General features: G+C 40.7%; 1 protein-coding gene across 7 annotated transcripts in view; it reads right to left on the minus strand.

The window, feature by feature from the left end:
- Positions 1 to 22,112, minus strand: part of LRRC2 (leucine rich repeat containing 2) — a 93,590-nt gene that overhangs the window by 17,897 nt on the left and 53,581 nt on the right. For all 7 annotated transcript variants that reach the window (XM_039545593.1, XM_039545594.1, XM_039545597.1 and 4 more), the window contains one exon: positions 14,928 to 15,064. In XM_039545593.1, coding sequence (XP_039401527.1) covers positions 14,928 to 15,064 — 137 coding nt within the window. The remainder of the gene's footprint in view (positions 1 to 14,927; positions 15,065 to 22,112) is intronic.

The raw sequence follows: 22,112 nt of genomic DNA on the forward strand, positions 1-22,112 counted from the left end.
TGCACGAGGGAGCCGGCCCTCAGCACAAAGCCTCCAGCAGCTCCCACTGGGTCACTGCCACTCTGCATCACCCTAACTCGGGGCTGTATCCCTAAAACACAAACAGCTCACAGAATACATTGTATTATTAGAATTACATATTCATTTGTTACAAATGTCTGCTGATGGAAATACAATTGATGTAGATGCTAGAACATTTACTTCTTTAGATTAGTGATAAATAAATAATAAAATAAAATAAAATAATAAATTATCTGGCTCAATATTTAGCCAGCTGGCTCAGCCCTGAACAAGCCATCTGTATATAGCAGGAGGAGCAGTGAATCAAACAGAATTACATACAGTTGTATAAATATTCCTATGTAAAACCAATGAGTGAGGTCCTCACCCCTGCACTGGCTCTTTTTAAAGGTCTGGAGCAGTATAAAGGGGTCCTAAAAAAAAACCCAGTTCCAGCTGAGGGTGGTTTCCTCCAGCACAGACACTGCAGAGACAACCAGAGGGCTGCCTTCCATAAGCCCTGGTATAGGGGGCATGCCAAGGGTGGGAGAGGCACCTTGAGGTGGAGTCACAGCACACGTTGCTGCAGAAATTTCAAGCAGTGCTGCCACCCATCGGGCAGTTCAGAGAGGAAGTTATAACTTGGATAGGCTCCTAGTGCTGTCTAAGATATGTTAGGAGCTTCTCCAACCTCCAGATGAGCCGAGGCTCAAAACTACCTTAGCCACTCCTCCCCCGGGCTGCTAGTTTTGTACTGTGTTCATACGCACCTTCCAAAAAAATCTATTTCTCTATCCATGTCCTCTAACTCTTAGGAACCTTTTTCTAATGTGTTGCCTAAACTTTTCTTTGCTTATCTCTGTGCAATTGCTGATGATGTGTATTCCCATAAACATTAATCTGTATTAGCCAATTGAATAGTTCTGCATGGTTGTGTATAATTTGTATACTGTCACAGAATATTTTCTGTGCAGATAGCATTTCAATAATACCTACAGTGTAGCATGAATATATCAGAACATGGGGTTGGGGGAGGAAACTGTGAATAATGAACAAATATTTAAGTGAACAAAATTCATTATGATTAATGGTACATATCTGAAATATTTGAGTTTTCATGGTGGTATATGAAATTCAGTGTTGACAAATATAAACTGGAAGAAATAATGTCAATTACTAACATGCACATTGTCGATTACTAAATTAACTGGAACCCAGGAGGGATGGAAAGATAATTATTTAGGTGAATGAAAACTTCTGTTCAATGTACACTGGTGGTCAAAGAAAATACTACTTTAATACATAAGGAGTGGGATATATTAGAACAGTGAAATTATTATAGTGTCACTATATATATCAATAGCACACCTTGACCTGCAATACTATGTTCATGTCCGGTCACTCTGTCTCCAAGACAGATACAGCAAAAATAGAAGGGGTCCAGGGATGAACAACAAAAACGATCAGAGGAATGGAAAGAAATTTTCTCTATCATCTTTACTGAATATTTGCATTGCAGTAATACCCAAAGATCTCAATCAAGCTGAAGAAAAATTGGAAAGACGGTAACACTTTAGTTTAAAGAGCTGATGAATAAAAAAGAAATTTTCAGAACAATGAACAATAGAGAAATGGTAAATCAGCTGCTCCTATATATATTCCCTTATAACCATAAGAACAAGAAGGATTCCAATGAATCCTAAAAGCAATAAATTTAAACTGATAAAAGGAAATAGTTTTCTTTACATAATTAACCTATGGAACTCATTGAAATAGAATCATAGGACTGGAAGGGATCTTGAGAAGTCATCTAGTCCAGTCCCCTGTCCTCATGGCAGGACTAAGTATTATCTAGACCATCCCTGATAGCTGTTTGTCTAACCTGCTCTTAAAAATCTCCAATGATGGACATTCCACAACCTCCCTAGGCAATTTATTCCCGTGCTTAACCACTCTGACAGTTAGGAAGTTTTTCCTGATGTCCAATCAAACCTTGCTCCCTTGCTGCCCATTTAAGTCCATGGCTTCTTGTCCTACCCTCAGTGGTTAAGAAGAACAATTTTTCTCCCCCCTCCTTGTAACAACCTTCTATGTACTTGAAAACTGTTATTATGTCCCCTCTCAGGCTTCTCTTTTCCAGACTAAACAAACCCAATCTTCCCTCATAGATCATGTTTTCTAGACTTTTAATCATTTTTGTTGCTCTCCTCTCTACTTTCTCCAATTTGTCCACATCTTTCCTGAAATGTGGTGCCCAGAACTGGACACAATACTCCAGCTGAGTCATAATCAGCGTGGAGTAGAGAGGAAGAATAACTTCTCATATCTTGTTTACAACACTCTTGCTAATACATCCCAGACTGATTGTTTTTTTTTTTTTTTGCAACAGTGTTACACAGTTGACTCATATTTAGCTTATGGTCTACTATGACCCCCAGATCCACAGTACTCCTTCCTAGGCAGTCATTTCCCATTTTGTATGTGTTCAACTGAGTGTTCCTTCCTAAGTGGAGTACTTTGCATTGGTCCTTATTGAATTTCATCCTATTTACTTCAGACCATTTCTCCAGTTTGTCCAGATCATTTTGAATTATAATCCTATCCTCCAAAGCACTTGCAACCCCTCCCAGCTTGGTATTGTCCACAAACTTTATAAGTGTATTACTGAGTCTAAGAGCATAGCAGGATTCTGAAGAGGATTTGACATTTATACAGATAATGAAAACATTCACAGGTACATTAGATAGGATAGAAAAATAAGGGATATAAACCTTCATGCTTCAGGACATAAGTCAACCACTACCTGCCTGGGGCTAGGAAAAAATTTCTCCAAGGGGCTGGTTATTCCATTATAATCCATGATAGGAACACAACCTTTTGAGGAATTTGTTAGAAGCCACAGTCAGATAGGATATTGAACTAAATGAATGACTTATCTGATCTGGATAATAATCCTATGTATCTAAATTCTGAATTTCTTACTAATTCATCAATTCATTTGGACCAAAATCTTTGAAGTCTCTTCTGGGGTGAAGATATAGATATGATTAGCATTCAGTGTAGAATCTGCCAAGAAATAAGACCTTGAATCAGCAAAGCATTTGCTAACTGCAATAGGACTGCTTCCATTAAAATTAAGCATGTGCTTAAGTGATGTACTGGACTGAGGCCTAAGAAAACAAAAATCACATTTCAAAGCACTGACTCCTCTTTGATTTCCCATGAATGCATTCCTTTCTGCAGCAAAGCTGGAGAGCAGTCAGGAGGGACCAGATCATGGCTTCCTTCACAGAAGATGCACAAGCTTCCTTTATACAATTTTAAAATGCTGTGCCACAGTCAATGGAAACTCGGGAAATTAAAAATGTACGTAATTTATTGTTTGCTATTTATCTTCTTATAAGATGACATCACTGCATTAAAGCAGTAGTTCTAGACAATTTATGGATCCCCTATGCTTCTTACAGTCAACAGCACCAAATTAATGTTGATGCCCCCTGCTCTTAAATTTAGAGCCAGATTTTCAAAAGTGTTCAGCTTCTACAATCAAGCTCAGATTTTTGAAAATGTGCAACTCTCATTTTCAGAAGAGTCTGCCGCCCCCAGTGATCCCCATTGTTTTCATCCTCAGAAGTTGGCATCTCTATGGCATTGCAATACTTTTGAAAATCTGTCCACTTAATTTAGGTGTCTGACCAGGAGCCATTGGGTGCTGAGCTCTTTTGAAATCTGATCCTTAATTAAATATTTTTTTTCTCTTACAGTAGCACATAAAGCCCCCCAACTGAGATCCGGGTCCCATTGTGCTAGGTGCTATACAAATAGAATAAGAATCTCTTCATAAAACCCAGGTTTCCTGATTCTCAGTCCTATGACACATCCATTCAGACCACTCTGCTTCCCAAGTTATTTTTAACAGCCTGTTCAACTTTCAAGATCTGTTTTGATAGTGTTGTATGATCACTGGGAAACATTAAGGTGATTTGTTCTCTAAGAACCTCGTTTTTTAAAGTTGTACTCTAGCTCCTGGACTCCATTTGTTCTTAACTGCAATAGTAGGTCCTTCAATCGAGTTCCTGTAATTTTTTTCATTGCCTCTAGCCATCTTTTCATCTAGCCATTTTGTATTATGTAATATTCTGAGGTCTTGGTGCCAACTTCTGAGGATGAAAATCTTTCAGCTATATTAAAAGTAGTTTCAGGGAATAAGACTTTCTTTGACCCTTTTCTTGCCCCAGAAATAAACAACAACTGCAACAAAAGCACAACTGATGGAACACGGGCTAAGACACACACACATCTGACCCTCCAAATATCTAACTACTAATTCATTCTAGTAAAAGCATTGCAACATAGGATTAGCAATATCAGATCAGTCCATATCCGGTCCAACCGACTACCTCTAGCAGTGGCCAATACCTGATATGTCAGAGAAAGGGGGAAAAAAACCAATAAAACAAAAATATTCAACATCAATTTTGCAATGCTTTACATGGTGACAAAAATCTTTCTTTATCCCTGAAGTGATCTGTTTATAACCTGAAGAATAAGATTTAATTAGCCTCATCATAGCCTGCATAACTATAAATGATATTGTCCATAAAATTATCCAGGACTTTCTAATATTCAGCCACAATAACTGGCTCATTGGCATTCTGCAGCAGTGAATTTCATAGGCTGCCTATCGGCTGTATGAAGAAGCATTTCTTTACATTTGTTCTAAATTTACCAGCCATTAATTTCATAATATGAGATTCATTGTCCTTTCCATGTCACTTCTGATATATTACAGGGCCCAGCTCTGAGAGGTACTGGGTGTCTCCTGCTAGGTTCTGAGAGGAGAGGAAAAGATATAAGGACTGAGGGGAACATAAAGAGGGAAAGGGAGAATGAAGCTGGCCACAGAGAGACAATGAGGAAATGAGGCAGAAGGAGGTTGGAGCAAACAACCAATACATAGATGGAAAAGAAAAGTTCACAACATCCACCTAATCAGACATAGACAGAAGCCTTCACTTTTAGCAAACAATGCCTCCTTAGACTCTCCCACAGTTGTAAAACTATTGCACAGTGCATGGACACTTGATAATTGCCTTGTTCTGTTCATTCCCTTTGACCCATCTGGCATTACTGGGCTAGATGGACCATTGGTCTGACCCAGTATGGACATTCTTATGTTCTTATGACAAACCTCTTCAACAACAGGAGCAGTAACCACTCTACTATGTCTTCAATCTACTTCCACCAAGCCACTAACATCACTTCCATTATATGTAGGCTCAGCATCAGCCAACTTGTTCACCTTTAAGTCCCAATCTTTGCCTGACACTGAAAAAGTACAGACATGGCATCATCCAGGTAAAATGGAAAAATAATATGGAGCTGTGTGTCACGAACTGGGACATGGGCAGTCAGGCCTGGAGGTTAGATCAGTGGCAGTCAGAGGCTGAGAGCCTTTCATTACCAACTGGCAGAGGGCACATCAAACCATAACTCACATCAAGTGTGACCAGGGGCGGCTCTAGCCATTTCGCCGCCCCAAGCACGGCGGCACGCTGCGGGGGGGCGCTCTGCTGGTCACCGGTCCCGCGGCTCCGGTGGACCTCCCGCAGACGTGCCTGCGGAGGGTGCCCTGGTCCCGCGGCTCTGGTGGACCTCCTGCAGGCATGCCTGCGGATGCTCCACCGAAGCCGCGGGACCAGTGGACCCTCCGCAGGGACGCCTGCGGGAGGTCCACCGGAGCCGGCTGCCGCCCGACCGGTGACTGGCAGAGCGCCCCCCGCAGCATGCCACCCCAAGCACGCGCTTGGCGTGCTGGGGCCTGGAGCCGCCCCTGAGCATGACATACTCATTGCCTCAACACACTGTTGATATAATCTGTATCTAAAAGGTGTCATGTGAGGTGTCATATTTAGTGAGTATCAGAGGGGTAGCCGTGTTAGTCTGGTTCTGTAGAAGCAGCAAAGAATCCTGTGGCACCTTATAGACTAACAGACGTTTTGCAGCATGAGCTTTCGTGGGTGAATACCCACTGCTTGCATCCGAAGAAGTGGGTATTCACCCACGAAAGCTCATGCTGCAAAACGTCTGTTAGTCTATAAGGTGCCACAGGATTCTTTGCTGCTTCTACATATTTAGTGAGGTGTCATATGATTTAGTTGAGGTTGGTCCTGCTTTGAGCAGGGGGTTAGACTGGATGACCTCCTGAGGTCTCTTCCAACCCTAATCTTCTATGATTCTGTGATATGCAAACTGATAACACATTGGTCATGAATATTATTGTGTGATGTATGTACCAGTGGTGTATAAAGAATTTTAGATCTGTGTTGAAAATATGTTCTTAAAAGGTGTTTAGCAAGCATTGTATAAAACCAGCCTATCCAAGTCAAAGAACATTGTTTTGCTTGTTTTCCAGTGTTTCCAGTGTAGACAGGTAATACCTCAGGAGGACAATGAAAAGTACATCTACATGCAAATTAAACTAAGCCATCAAGCTTAAGAGGGAGAAGACCGCTTAATGATCATGACAGGGGATGGAGCCTGCACTCCCAGGAAGCTTTCTGGCTCTTGAAACAGAGACAATAGACTTTGGGAAATATAAGCGAAGTCCAAAAAAAAATAAAGCCATTTTGTCATCCATCACCTGGGTGACAAAAGGGAAGCAGCGCCCCTTGAGCTCATGAAGAGTGGATCCTCTTGGCCTGAAAACCAAGAGTAGCTGGAACTGACTATAGGTGAGAAACCTGCTTAGACAAAGATTGTAACTTGCTGAAGTTGTTTTAGCCACAAAAAAGTGTGTTTTGTTTTGTTTTGTTTTGTTTCACTGTAACCATATCTGTGTCTTCTATTCTTACTTATTGTCATTCAAATTTCTGTTCTTTGTTAATAAACATTCTTGTCTTATTACAAAACCATCTCAATTCTGTGTATGAAACTGAAGGATGAAATCCTCAGCTAAACTAACAGGCTGATGTGAGCTCTGTCTCTTTGGAGACAGTGAACGTAATAATTTCTGAGTATCCAGCGAGAGGGACTGGACACTGCAAGGGAGATGGTTTTGGACAGACTTGGGACTGGAAAGGCTGTTGCTGTCACTCTGCAAGGAGTAACCAGGCTGATGGAAGCCAGAGTGAGGACATTGTATTGTAAGCAGGTTGCTAGTGTCAGAGCCAAAGCCACGCAGACAGAAGTACCCAGGGCTCCAGGGCAGGCAATGACAGAACCCCTTAATGCTCTAGGTGAAACTCCAAAGCATCACAGAGGCCACAAACAGAGCCAAAGTTCAAAGCCACTGCCAGCAATCAGGAGTCATAGCTGGCACAAGGCAGCAGGGCTGAAGCTAGTCAGAAATAAGGCAGGAAAGGGACTGGGAACAAGACGGCACAGAAGCGATTGCAGCGGCAGGAATAAGCATTAAGTTTCCAGCAGCCTGCCACCACTACTGCTGAGCTTAAATGCACACCTGATGGCTCCTTCCAGACAACAGGTCAGGCCAGCAAATCAGGCAATTCTGCCATAGCCCAACCAGGCTCATTAACTGGGCATACCCAGCAAGCCCCAGGCTCAGCTGAAAGAATTCAAGCCCACAGTGCACCATCTGCAACCACTGACACTTTGCACCAGCTGCTGACTGATAGCACTGATCCCATCTTCCGGTCCACCCTCACAAGAGTCTGTTGAGGATATACAGAAATTCATGGTTAACAGTATTAAATGTTGATGACAGCTATAAAAATTTACCTTGTAATCATGTAACTAGCTGTAATTAGCTGATAACTGAGATGAATGTACTCAGTAATTAATTTAATACATTTCCTATTTAATATTTGGTATTGCCCAGAAACTCCAGACATGATCAGGAACCAGTTATGCTATCCTTTTCACTTCACTAGTTTCACTCTATGGGCCACTGTGGAGAAGTGACTTGCTTTTTCCCTAACCCTCTTCATCCCCTTGAGATGCTGTACATCCCCAGGGGAAGAAAGAGACAGAGAAAGCAGTCCCTGTGCTCGCTTTATGCAGGCCATGCAAATAAGGGAAAGTTCTGCATTCCCTCTCCCACCACTGTACACCTATTTATGGATCAGGCAGAATCTGGCTCTGATTTTCTAGCTTATGTGACTAGATAACATTTGAGGGTAGGATTTTCACAAGCACTCAAAGCTGGTTTAACTTTTCCTGCTACTGAATTGTTCATTTCTTACTTATGATTCAATACTTCACTCCTTACTCAGGCAAAACTCCTGTAACAAAGTTTAACTTTTGACTTTAAAAGACAGCAGGGTTGGGCCAATGCTGAACACTATTGAAAACCCCCACCCCTCATTTACAGAGAACAAAACCTTTTTAAAATTAAATCCACATTTTTATAATGAATTAGTAACATTCTAATGTTCACATAATTCCCCTTTGCTCAGTTTTTGGTAGCATTTGGTCACCACTAATAATCCTTTGTTTATACAAGGGTTTTGGTGTCATTTAAACTCTGCTTGTAGAAGGAGATGCTACTTTTGTTTAAAATTCAAATGGAAGGTAAAGGTCACTGGTATCACAATACAAAGGTATACAGGGATCAGTTCTCTAACAAGGCAGAGCTATTATTGGCAAATGACCTGCTCTGGTAGAGAATGCAATGTCTTTGAAGTGATGTTATATTAATTATAAAATTTTTGAATCACATGGTCAAGAACTACATCAACTGATGCAAACATTCCTTTGTCTAACTACATAATCCTGTTTCCTAACACATTTGCATGTCCTTCTTTACTCTCTTATCTTTTCAAAACATTTATAAGAACTCATGCAGTGCTAATGCCTTTGTCTATCTCCTCTGATACCTAACACCTTTGCACCCACCCCCTTTCGATTTTCACACACTCCTGCTAATGTCTGGTATTATATCTCATGCCAGTTTCACAAAGCAGCTGTTCCTTACCTTAGACTGACAGCATTTTGGCAAATGCTACGATAGTGTGAAACTTGGCATGAGCATTAGGTGGATTTGCCATCCAAAAAGCTTTAATCTTTGCAGGCGAGTATGTGCATTGAACAAACAACCAAAGCAAGATAAATTTCTCTCAAACAGAAAGTCAGCAAGGCTAAGCAACTGTACCTTTCTTAAACTGCAAAACATACACTGTGAAATGCTGGTCCCATCGCAACAGATTTCAGTAGAAGCTGGATTTTACCCACAGTAGGCCTTTTGCCACTGACTTGCTACCTCCTCACTGAAGTAATAGCCAATGCACACAGTTTTGTGGTTCTGAACCTGTGCATGGACAAACCAAACTCAAATGATTTGGACAGTAATAAAGTTCATTTTTTACTTATGATCCAATACTTCACTCCTTACTCAGGCAAAACTCCTGTAACAAGATAAAGGTCTTGCATCTTGTAAACGGTGAACAGGCTAGTAATATGGCTGCTCCAGAAGAAATATAACAGGAAGGTGAAGTTAAAAGGAAAGGTCAACCTTTTTCCTTTCTGGGTGATTAAAGTAAGGAGGCCTCTGGGAAACTGTTGACCAGTGTTTACAGTTTATTTGAACCCATCTGTGCAGCAATAATGCAAAACAAGATTACCACCTGTTACACTGAGATTATGGCATGCCGAAAAGAAAACATGATCTCCCAGGCCTCTGAACTTTGGAGGCCGGATATTAAGTAATACATTTAAAATACATATGCATGCACATGAAAACACAGAGGTGCATGCACACACACACACACGCACGCACACACATGCTCACTCTGCAGAAGTGTTACACCACATGTTAAACAAACCACACTATGATTCCTTATGTTGCTTAGAGCTAAATTTACTAATTTTGGTTAATTTATTCAAGGTGTTCAATATATTATATATATACACACACATTCTTTTCACTCCCTCTCATGATATTTTAGGATGCTCTTCTCTGACAAAATATTCATATGCTGGAGCAGGAGCAGATTCTCTACCCCATTTCACTCACTCTGCATTGTTCAGGCTGTACAAAGGGATGTCGAAGTAACTTGCTGGGAACCCCCCTAACAGCAGCATACACTATTCACTGCATAAGAAGTTCAGAACACCATGCTGCACCCTCCATTAACCTTTTTGAAATTTGATTTTCTTGAACAAACTAGCTGCTTAATATTTCCTATCAGAGATGGACTGAGTTAATTAAAATAAATAAAATAAGTAATAGGAATGCCTCAAAGGCAAGGGAGTTTGAACTGACTAGAGATCTGGCCCTTCCATGTAGTGCAGGCATCACTATGAAATACCAGCACAGAAAGAGTAATTAAAAAGAGCTGTTGCAGCATTGGAAATGGTGATTGTGTGATGCGGTAACATAATAGTTGAAAGCATCACCTTTTGAAAGCAGTACACTTAGGACTGAAGTCAGATCAGTTTTTCTACATGCCCAAATATATGAATGCACACTATGGCATGTATTTAATTTACAGTCTTATCTATAATTCCTAAGAAAACAAATTAATTGCACAATGTGTAACAACATATCAACAGCATCTAGACTCAATAGTTAGTTGGTCCTAATTCTTCTCTCATACACATTTTACTCCATAGACTTCAATAGAGTGACTCCCGATTGACAGAAGTGTCAATGAGAGAAGAATTAGGTCTGTATAGTGCATTCCTTCTTAGAGTCTCAGAGTTCATTGTGATCATTAATTAATTTATCTTTACAATCCCCCTGCAATGTAGGTGAGTATTATAATTCCCATTTCACATGAGGAAACTGAGGCACAAACACCTGAGCACAAATGACTTGTTCAAGGTAATATAAGAAATTTGTGACGGAATCTCAATCTCCAGACTTTCGGTTCTGTGTCTTAACCACAATGTATCTTTGTTATCCCAGTAAAGAACACTGTTATGAAATAATACAGATAGCCAACTACCTTGGCAGTGTCGGTGACATGCAATCAGAGATGCCATAGCTTTTGGAAGAAGACTTTCTTTGCTTGTTTTAAAAGGCACATGGCAAAAATTACCCCTCCACCCTGCATTGTTTTCTGCCCCACTCTGTGTGTGTACAGAGCTGAGTTAAAATGACTTGAAATCTAGGGTCTGAAGTGCTGGGATTTCAGGTCATTGTCACTTGACTCCCAGAGTTTCAGACATTAGGATTCAAGCTGTTTCCACTTTGTTGTATATGCACACAAAAAGTATGTCTAGACTAGAATAAAAACATTTTAAAAAAATGTAGCTCGTAGTCTTAGCTTGGTTTCACCTGAACCAGATAAGACATATTAAAATATAATTTGTGCTGTCTACATGAGGCCTTTAAAATGTGTTAATTAAAATGTGTTAGCAAAATGTTGGGGGGGGGGTGTTTGTAAAGTAAATAAATAAACAAATCTTTCTTTCTAGTCCAGATACATCCAAATGTGAAGAGAACATGATTTTGAGGGAAAGAAGACATCATAAGGCAGATCACCAGCTGGTTTCAATTGTCACAGCTCCATAGAAGACAATGAATCTATGATACTTTGTGAGGACTTTCCCATTAGCGAGGATAGAGAAGGAGAGACACATGATCCTACCAACTCTAACTCACACAAAGCAGTCCTTATTGACGCTGGCCCCAGGTCTATGCTACAAACTTCTGTCAGCAGAGCTATGTCAGTCAGGGGTGTGAAGAGGTGTAATCCCTGACTGACACAGGGTGCCAAGTTACGGAAGCCCCTAATGTAGATACAGCTATACCAGCAAATCTGTCCTGTACCAAGCTAGCTAGTTTCATTCATAGTGGCATCTGCACGCACACTACAAGCAATTGGCCAGGATAGTATGCCAGTATTCCTGCACTAGTAAAGTGCTCCAAGCACAAGTTACCTGTGGAAAAAAAAGTATAAGCTCAAGTAGTTAAGGTTTGTATCATAATGCATCTGGAAAAGGGGGCAGAATTAAGTGTGTGTTAATTCTTGTATTTCCTAACTTTTGAGTTCTTGAGTTTGCAACCATAATGTTCTTTTAACATAGACTTTTGGGGGGCTTTGGGAAGATATTTTTTGGTATGGAATAATGATATAAAAGTCCAGAATGATATCAACATTCACACGACAGTTTATTTGACTACAAGCAGAGCTGTTCTGTGAAAAAAAGACTTAACTAGATATAATTTCTAAGGTATACTATACCATACACAGAGCTAAATGAAATGTAAAAGACATAAGTCATCAGATATTGTTAATGGTCCTCATCTTTAAAGGTGCTGCACATCTGCTAGCAGCTAGAACTTACACTGAAGTAAATGTGAGTTGCAGGTGCTCAGCACCTCTCAGTATTTGACCTCATAAAAAACTACAGAAAATTCCTGACATATAGCAGTTTTATTTGTTGACTTCATATATAGCTGACATGCAAATTGTGGGGCCTATGCACATCCTTTGTCACTGTGGACGAAACGTTAAAAACAGGAGCAACTGGTGCACCTGCAAAAATGCATGAACACAAATTGTAGTCCCAGAACACAGTGGGTGTGCCCACAGACTGGACAGCTCGTTGTCAAATGGGTGTTTGGAGGTGCAAGTGCATGATTTGTACATGGAATTGCAGGTGGATCAGACTGAATGTTTGCCACTTTCAGACAATGCTTTTGCCACTATTATGTAGAAAGTGGTAGCAGGTATTATGTGACACACACAACTGAATTTTTCCCCTCTAATTCAGTCAGTTTGTAATATTTTCTTTCTGTATCTGTTTAAAAATCCAGAATTCTCTTCTTATAAAATTCCTCAATAAATTGCTTTAAAAGCTCAAAAACTTCTATATATTCTACAGCTGTCATAAAGAAAATGGATAGAAAGAGAGTAGGGAGACTGATTACTGAAGATGTAATTCAGTCTCAGAGTTCTGATGATCTCATAAACTTTTTATGGCACCGTCAGAAACTCTTGACTGAATTACAGGCATGTTATCAATCTCCCTGAATCTATCATCATATATTTTATCTGGTTCTCCCTGGCCATTATTCTATGTACAATACCAAGGTAAAATTAGACTTTGATCATTTCTGCTGTGTTGAAGTTTGCCATTATTTCTCTCAAGCAAGTTTTACAGTAGAGAATATTACCTGCTTTCTTCAAGTTGCACATTTCTGTAACCTTCCAAGGAAGATTTTTTTAAGGATTTTGAAAGTCAAATAAAAGTTGAACTTTCCAAATGACAATGTATTAATAAAAAATACCTTTGTAGGTAATTTTTCTGTACACACACACACACACACACACAGTACTCTCTAGTCATATTGGAGGTTGTGATGTTTCTCTTGTGAATCACTCATTTCGCCCAATTGGTAATTTTCAGAAGTAAATATGTTCACCTCTTTCAGGTATTATAAGCATTTCAAAATCTCTCTCTTTCTCTGTCTCTCTCAGGTTCCAAACACAATTCAAGTTATTTCAATAGTTTTCATTCATGAAGAAGCAATTATTGCCAGTTATCATTAGAGTGACCAGACAGCAAGTGTGAAAAACAGGGACGGGGTGAGGGTAATAGGAACCTATATAAGACAAAGCCCCAGATATTGGGGCTGTCCCTATAAAAATTGGGACATCTGGTCACCCTAGTTACCATCTTATGCCCATCTAACAATGAGATGTCAGACACATATTACATTATGAAGGATAATGTTACTACTTTAAAAAACTGTGGTTTAAAATTTAAATTTTTCCAGGCAAATAGCCTATTTATCTGTATATCTGAATCAGACAGAAGATTTAAATCCATGTATCCTACCCTACAAGCGAGTGCATTAGCCACTTTCTCTCTCTGGCCCAATGAATATTTATGTAGCTACATAAAGTGGAACATCTTCAATAGGAGACACTGACTACAGCCACTTCAGAATAGCCTGTGGTTAGAGCACTCATCTGGGTTGTGGGGGAGATCTGAGTTCAAGTCTGGAATGGGGATTCAAATTTAGATCCCCATCATCCCAGGCAGGTACCCTAACCACAAGGATAAAGATTATAAAGACAGAGAGACAGGCACACATGGGATTTGCTGGCTGGCCTGATACTATAACTTATGTCCATATACAATGTTTGCTTGTGACATGAGGCTCTGGGAGACAGGCTTGTGTGCACTTCAGTTTCTCCTTACTACACTACTGAACACCTACTTTCCACCCAAACATCTGACCTACAGCAGAACCAAGAAGTTTAAAAAATGTCTAGGTTTATGGAAGTGATGGTGACATTGGCAAAATGCAGGAAATTTCTAGATTAAAAATAAAATTAGGAACTTTATTTAATTTCACCATAGACGTTTTGGACCAAATTTCTGCCTTAAATAGCAAACACCTGTTGGGTGTGTATGCAGTGAGTAGACAACCACACATCCAACATAAGGGATATACTGCTGTTGCAGGGCTGGGTGTCTCTCCATGGACCATCACAATGTAGTAAGTAGAGCTTACTGATCCTCAGGAGTCATGTAAGCATCTACATTTCTGCCAACCATTTTTTGCTGCTCATGGAAGCATACAGCATTATTGGCTTGGGACAGCACCGTGTTCCTTTAATAAACCATCACCCCATATACATGGGGTTGCAACTTGGGGCATTTCATGGATAAAGCTGTCAACACACAATTGTGTTTCATGGCAGGAAGCCTTCAGCAGCCTTCCCTTAGCCACATTATACAAAATCCCTTTTGGCCCCTTTCCCAGCCTTATGCACTAGAGCAAATGTGAGCAGGATTTAGCCATTTGTCAAGTGACACTCAGACGCTCTGTCCTGCTCTGTTCTGTCTGTTCTAAGATATTTTCAATGACATTGCTACTAAAACTGTATTGTTGAAGTATGTGATGGTGTGTGAAATCAGTTTGTAAGAATCTCTGTTTATGCTGCATGTGGTGAAATATCTAACAGCCCAAATAAATCAGATACAAGAAATGCAGTTACAGATCTTACTTCAAACGGGAGCTCTGTAAGTTCTATATTTCCAGCCAAATCCAGTTTTTCCAGATTCTCACAGTTTCCCAATTCTGGAGGGATGCTCTTCAAATTATTAAAACTCACATTGAGTTCTTTCAGTTGTTTTAAACAACCTGTTAAAATAAAAAGTTAAAATCAGTAGGGCAGAAGCACAAAGGAATCAAAAGTCTATTCAGGTTAGCAAAGGAACAGCCACTCTATATGCCAGTTAGTTAAAAAAAAAAAGTATTCAGACATAAATATTGTTCAAAACATCACTGAAGTCATGATGGGCCCAGTCCTTCAAGGTATGGAATGCCCTCAACTCCCAATGAGTTCCATGGGAGTTTAAAGGACCCAGCATCTCACAAAAGGTCTGATCATGCTTCTATTGGTATTAATGGCAAAACTCCTATTGACTTCAATAGGAACTGGATCATGTGCAGAATTAGGCCCTCAGTTACTGCTAAAAAGGAATAAAGAGTTTGCCTTTTGGCTGGAAAGTGCTGTGACTATTGGCATGGCCTTTATCATCATTGATTTCTCCTGCCACCAAACTTATTGGAGGACATCAAGAATTGCATCTGGCAAGTATCAAGCATTATACACTCTTTTATGTAATCTTGATGACTTTGGTGCTCATATCTGATATGAAAGACAAGGAGAATGTACAGTTATTACATTATTTGCTTTATTGAAAGCTATGCTCCTTGTCAGCTGGATCTTAGGCACTGATGATATCTTAGGGCAGCATTTCTCAAACTGGGGCCCTGAGGGTACTCCAGGGGGTCCGCGGACCCCACTGAGAAACTCCTCCCCTCCCTTCCTCAACTCCTCTCCCTCCCAGCACACTGGGGAACAGGCTACCTACCTGCACCGGCTCTGCGCTGCTCTCAGAAGTGGCCAGTATCCCTGTGGCCCTTGGGTGAGGGGGGCAAGGAGTCTCCACGGACTGCCTCTGCCCCAAGAGCCAACTCTGCAGCTCCCATTGGCTGGGAACTAAGGCCAATGGGAGCTGTGGGGGCAGTGTCTGTGGGCAGGGGCAGCACACAGAACCCCCCTGGCTCCCCTGCCTAGGAGCTGTTGCCAGAGGGATGTGCCGGTCGCTTTCAGGAACTGCCCAAACCCTCACCCCTTCCTGTATCCAACCCCTCTGCCCCAGCCCAGAACCCACACCCCGCACCCAAACTCCCTCCCAGAGCCCACATCCCGCACCCTCTCCTGCACCCAAATTCCCTCCCAGAGGGAGGTGTGGGGTATGGTCTCTGGGCTGGGGGTTGGATGCAGGAGGGCGTGAGGGGTGCAGGCTCCGGCCGGGCGGTGCTTACCTCGAGCAGCTCCTGAAAGCAATCGGCACATCCCTCTGGCAGTGGCTCCTAGGCAGTGGGGCCAGGGGATTCCTGGCCAATGGGAGCTGCAGGGATGGTGCTGGGAGCAGGGACAGCACATGGAGCCTCCTTCCCCCATGCCCCATCAGGGGCCGCAGAGACGTGCCTGCAGCTGGCCGCTTCCGAGAGTGGCATGGGGCCATGGCATGCAGGCAGCCTGCCTGAACCCTGCTGCGCTGCCGGCCGAGAACCACCTGTGGTAAGCGCCTCCCAGCTAGAGCCTGCACCTCATACCCGCTCCTGCAACCCAACCCCCTGCCCCAGGTCAGAATCCCCTCCTGCACCCAACTCCCTCCCAGAGCCTGCACTCCTCACTCTCTCCTGCACCCCAACCCCCTGCCCCAGCCTGGAGCCCCCTCCTGCACCCAAACTAATATAACAGCTGTGCTAAGGGAAGAAGTAGGCTATTTTGAATGAACGTAACTACATTCTACATGTTTTAAGACTGAAATGTAACCACAGAATTACTTTATATTAATTAAAAGGCAAGTTTAGTATAACATTAGTAGCCTCAATGCCACAATTGTGATCATTTTGTTTTAAATTAGGAAAAAGACTTGTATACAGGGGCCCCACAAAATCTAATAACCCCGGCCCACAGGAGAATTAATCCGACTCTGGTGCTAGGGAGTAGTGGGGGTGAAGGTGGAGGGTCCCCATATGGAGGAAGCTCTGCAAGGGGAGCCTCTACAGATTGCAGGGGAGGATGATATGCCTGCCTCCATGTCAGCTTGCCCTGGCCTACATTCTCCCCAGCTACCGAGCCCCATATCCACAGTGAACCTTCCAAGGGACAGGGCCTAGGATGGTTCTATGGAAGTAGAAGACCCCACCCTTGTTCTGTGGCATCTGAGGCAGATTCACTGAGCTAAGAGGCATGATGTAGACTTTAGTTTTTATTTAAGTTCTTTTACTCAGGGAAAATTCCCATTGCCTTTGGTGAAGCTTTGCCTCACAAAGAACTGAGTAAGTATTTAAGCTCTATGCACATAAGAAATTATTGTTTTCCCTTTTTCCTCTTAAGTGGTGTTTCAGTTAAACTGGCAAGAGAAGAATTAGCCTTTAGACTACAATAGACATAGATTTGGCAGTGTAGTATTATCAAAAAAGATTCATTTGGCTGGTGCAAGAGGATAATAGCAGTAGTTAGGGTGTTAATGTGTGAACCGCTTATCCTATTTACAAGTGCATCAAAATATAATGTTAACCTATCGAGTGCAACATGATTTAAAGAAATGAAGGTATTATTTGTATATTTAGCCTATCTTACATCAATTTATCACCTTGTTATAGCAAAAATAAATCACTGAGCTGTAAATATGTGGAGGAAGAACACATCAAGTCTGATGGGAAAGATTTCTTTCTACGTGGACCCAATTACTTCCTGGCTTTAAACAGGAGTAACTCCCATTGAAGTTAATAGGAGTTGGAATCATTTAGACCAGAGGAGAATTTGGTCCCTGCCAGGAAATTTTTGCTAAAATTTCTCGCCATCCCTACTACCATTTCTGCTCCACTGGCAGATGAAGTGTTAACATACACCAGGATTCAGAGGACCATTGGTGTTTTAAGCCCTTTGTTGTCTAACCATGATCAGGGTAGATCTGCAGAATGCAGCATTACCTCTTGTGAAGCTGAACTGGTGATAGCAACAGTGAGAAATCTTAACAAAATTGTCCTACTGGAATAGCCTGAGCAGGATGAGAGGGACAAGCCTGCTGTATTTGTATCTCCTTCCCTCTAAAACTAGACCTTATGTACCAGGCCCACCCCCCCTTAAGACTGATCAGCCTGAAATGCAACCCGTTTATGTAGTCCTATAAGGGTACTCCCCCTTTTTTGGCTGCATGGAATGGATCAGGATTTGGCCCCACATGTGTCAACACTATATTCAGATGGTGCTCAAGCATAAATTCACAATTAAAAAAACCCCACAATAATAAACTTGCTGCTGGTACAGCTTTGTGATTGACTTCTCTTTATGAGGCTAGTGCACTGAGTTTTCCATTCCATAAAAAATATAAATTAGAGCATTAAACAGCTAACATCTTCTTGTATTTTCCAAGCAGAGGCAGTTAAAGCAGTAATGAAACCCATAGTTTCCCTGGCAATTTCATGTCTAAGAATATTTTATTTTTAATTAGAACCTGCTATGCCATCACAGTTGTTGCATAAGATACCATTTATTCTCATTGTGATTTTTTAAACTCATTATTTAAAAAATTAAACCCTGTAATTAAACCCTACAACTTTTAATTTTTAATATGCAAAGCAGCACAATAGTGATTGCCATGCCACTTGAAGAGGTAGACAAGCCTGCATTAGAGCTTCTAAGGGGATGGCTAAGAGAGCAGACAAAATTATAAAGTAGTTTTTATCACCTAAGGACAATGTTCTTCACCAATGTTTTTCCACCCGTATAAGCCTACAGAAACCTGCAAAGCAGGTGTTTGCATTGGTCCGAAATAGTCAAGCCGAATTAGCTGGACACGAGCTTCTTTTGGTCCATTAAATGGTAAATTGTCTCTTTTCCTCATCCTCTCTGGTACACCAGTGATTCGGCCTTGTTTCATTTCAAGGGGTATAAACTCTGTAGCTTACTGATGACAATTTAAATGTCAACATTGTTCATTATTTCACTTCTAATCAAAGCATTGCAGAAGAAGAGAGAGACTATGATTTTTTGAACAATCTACTTTGGCATCAGATTGTGGCATAACAAATAGGCAAAGCTTGGGGTTGTGGGTGGTGCTTCAGAAAGTACTATCATTTTTTTAAATTATCATTATTATTATTTAACAAAGTGACCTTGGTTAGTGACATTTTGTTCTTTGTCCAGTTTCTACGTATCCACATCTAAAATTTTGGATTTAAAAAATCAGAAGGCCAGTATCAATCCTGTTTGCAATTGATCTAGGATCAGAGGGTTACGAATATGGCAGTGAGTCAAAGAGAACCTAGAAGTCCCTTTCTAGCAGAATATGTGGAAGGGGAAGATGAGGAAGTCCATGTGGGTTGAGAGGATGGAAACAGACTCCACCTGGGGGGAAAGAACTATGAGTAAAAGACCATTTGTGAGGACTGAGGAGGAAGTTCAAGGAGTCAGAGAGGTACAAGGAGCGGTGGGAAGAAATCTCTGTGGTGAGGAGAGGGCAGATGTGGGGTTTTGGTTTTATTTGTTTTGAGAGGAGGGAATTTGATGGATCAAGGCTCCATATTAACTTTATCTAACCATGATTTTTTTCTGAACAGATAAATGGAATACCAATTCAAATCTCTCTGTGGACCAACAAAACAGTTGTATTCTTCTGGGACAATGGCGATCACAAAGTCTAATACAAAGTGTGTGGAAACCAGGGAGAAAGCATTCTCAGTGGAAGGGATCTAGCTGTCAGATTAACATCTGGAGAAGGTTAGAGGAATTCAGAGTCTAATCACTTTTAAGAAATGCAGCAAATTCTTTCTATTTGATAAAGTTTTTCTACTCCCACCCACCCAGATCTTCCTATTATTTAAAAGGAGAGTAGAGCTGGATACGTCCACCAGAGCATATTTCTTTTACCAGATTATTTTATCTGTAAGGTTCTGAGATACTACAGTGATGGGAGAGAGCATAAAACTCAAAAGATAAATCAATAGATACAATTTTTTTAGCAAAGAGAGGTTACATAAATGGGGTGTGTGCGTGTCAGAATTCACAGTGGGAGCGCTGATTTATACAATGCCACTATCTGAAGCCCTTGGAAGAAATTAAGTGATTTTTTTATTTTTTTATTTTCATTGACCTTGGCAAAGTCCCTTGTTGTCTAGAAAGCAGAGGGGGTTTATTTGTTTTGTTTTTTACATTTTAATGTATTATTCATCTTCTTGATATCTTAAGCAAATTAAAAGATAGATTAGACAGATAGGTAAGATAGAATATAACACATGCGGAGGAGACAGACATGGGATTAATTATCTTATGATAACCTCACTTCCCCTCTGCCCATAAATCCATGTCTCCCAGTATTTATTATAATATTCCAAACTTGTGAGCAGCTGCAAACAACTGCCACTTTTTAAAAAGTCAACCTGCCAGAGAAATGTTTCCACCTTCCCCCAAATGGGAGTTTTTCTTCAAATGTTACACTCCTCTGGACAATATTCAGTACTGAACATGTGAAAAAGTTAAAATCTGCTATCCTGCAACTCCTCTGGACTATATAACATTGGAAAAGAGGGGTTGAGTTCCCAGCTTAATTCTGGAAGCTCACTGAGATAGCACACTGAGAATTATAGGTCTTTTAAATTCTATTTTTAAAATATACTTAATTATTTTTTCCCCACTCAGAGTTTTGTGCAACTGGATTCACAGTACATGTCTATAAAACTCTAGTTTAGACAAAGCCACGTGGTCTCATCATTGAAGCTAACAGACATCTTTCCATTGGCTTCAGTGGACTTTGGATCATGTTCTTCGTGAATTCTAATGGGGTGTTCCATATGCAAAGATTACTTAAAAGCCAAAGCATTTGCAATCAAGAGGAAATATTGTAAAGAATTCTCTAAAGCCATCCCTGTAACAGCATGTTTCATTCTGTTTATGCAAGGTACTGTAAATTATCATGAAGCTACGGACAGAGTATAAAGTATTCACCATGGTTCATAAGTTTCCCAGAGTTGCAACAGCAGCATAAAACAGCAAGCTTGAAGTTGCAGCATCAAGGAGGCTTAAGTCCAACCTAATGAAGATACCTTGATACTTGTTAGCGGTTATTTTGCTACCATTTAATTTACTTTTTAAAATACCCCTGAATTAACAAGTTTCTATGTTCTTCTAATGCTACAGTTAATATTGCCAAACAGGATATTATCTATGCAAATACAATACCCACGATTTCTCAACCTGAAATGGGAAAAAAAAACCACCCTGATTTCTACAAGATTGGGTATGTGTAAGGGAGATGATAATTTGTGATTTACAAGTCTATAATTCACATATTGCCAACAGCATGATCAATTTAACTGCCACTTTAATGGAAGTTTTCACTTCCTTTTTAAACTTACTACCAAGTGATGGAATGTTTGTCAAAGTTACAGAATAAACAACAGGGGATAATATCATCGAGAGCTATTTTTAACAGCTCAATGGTGCAAGAAGTAGTTGTTTCCCTAAGAACAACTCCTACCAGGGGTCATCCATCAGCAGGGATTTAAGCCAGGACTTTCAATACCAAAGCACAACTCTCCACCACATGAGTTGAAGGAGCAGCTCTACTAGGAGGTAGCAGACTAGCCATTAGAGCGCGGTAAACACATTCAGGCCCTGCTTCAGCAAAGAGATTAAGAGTGTATGTACATGCCATTAAGTCAATGGGTGTTAAGATCACGCTTCTGGGGTTTCCAAACTGATGTTTCAGCCAGCATGTTAACAGTCAAAGAAACTTTAAAAGCCAAGCTGCCTTTTTAGACTAAAGTACATTTTCTAAATTAGACTTGAACTAACTGATTACATGTTCCATCCAAAAACAAAAAAACAAGCCTATATTGGAGAGAACATCAAAGTTTCACAGTTAAGTGCTCAAAATCAGGCAATGCCAAAGTTAAGGTTGAACACACAGTCTTAACTCTGTTCCTATAAAGACACTCTAATTATATGACCGCATAGTACTTTTCAAATAATGCAACACAATATCCTACAATTCTTTTATTTCAAAAACAAAATACAGCTTTGTGTATGGAAATTCTTGGGGGGGTTCTTTAAACAAAAAAATCTGTAAAGTGAAAATTTGGCTAGATATCCCCCAAAACCTCT

The sequence above is a fragment of the Mauremys reevesii genome, linkage group 6 (assembly GCF_016161935.1).
Source record: "Mauremys reevesii isolate NIE-2019 linkage group 6, ASM1616193v1, whole genome shotgun sequence".
In the NCBI taxonomy this organism is placed as follows: Eukaryota; Metazoa; Chordata; order Testudines; family Geoemydidae; genus Mauremys; species Mauremys reevesii.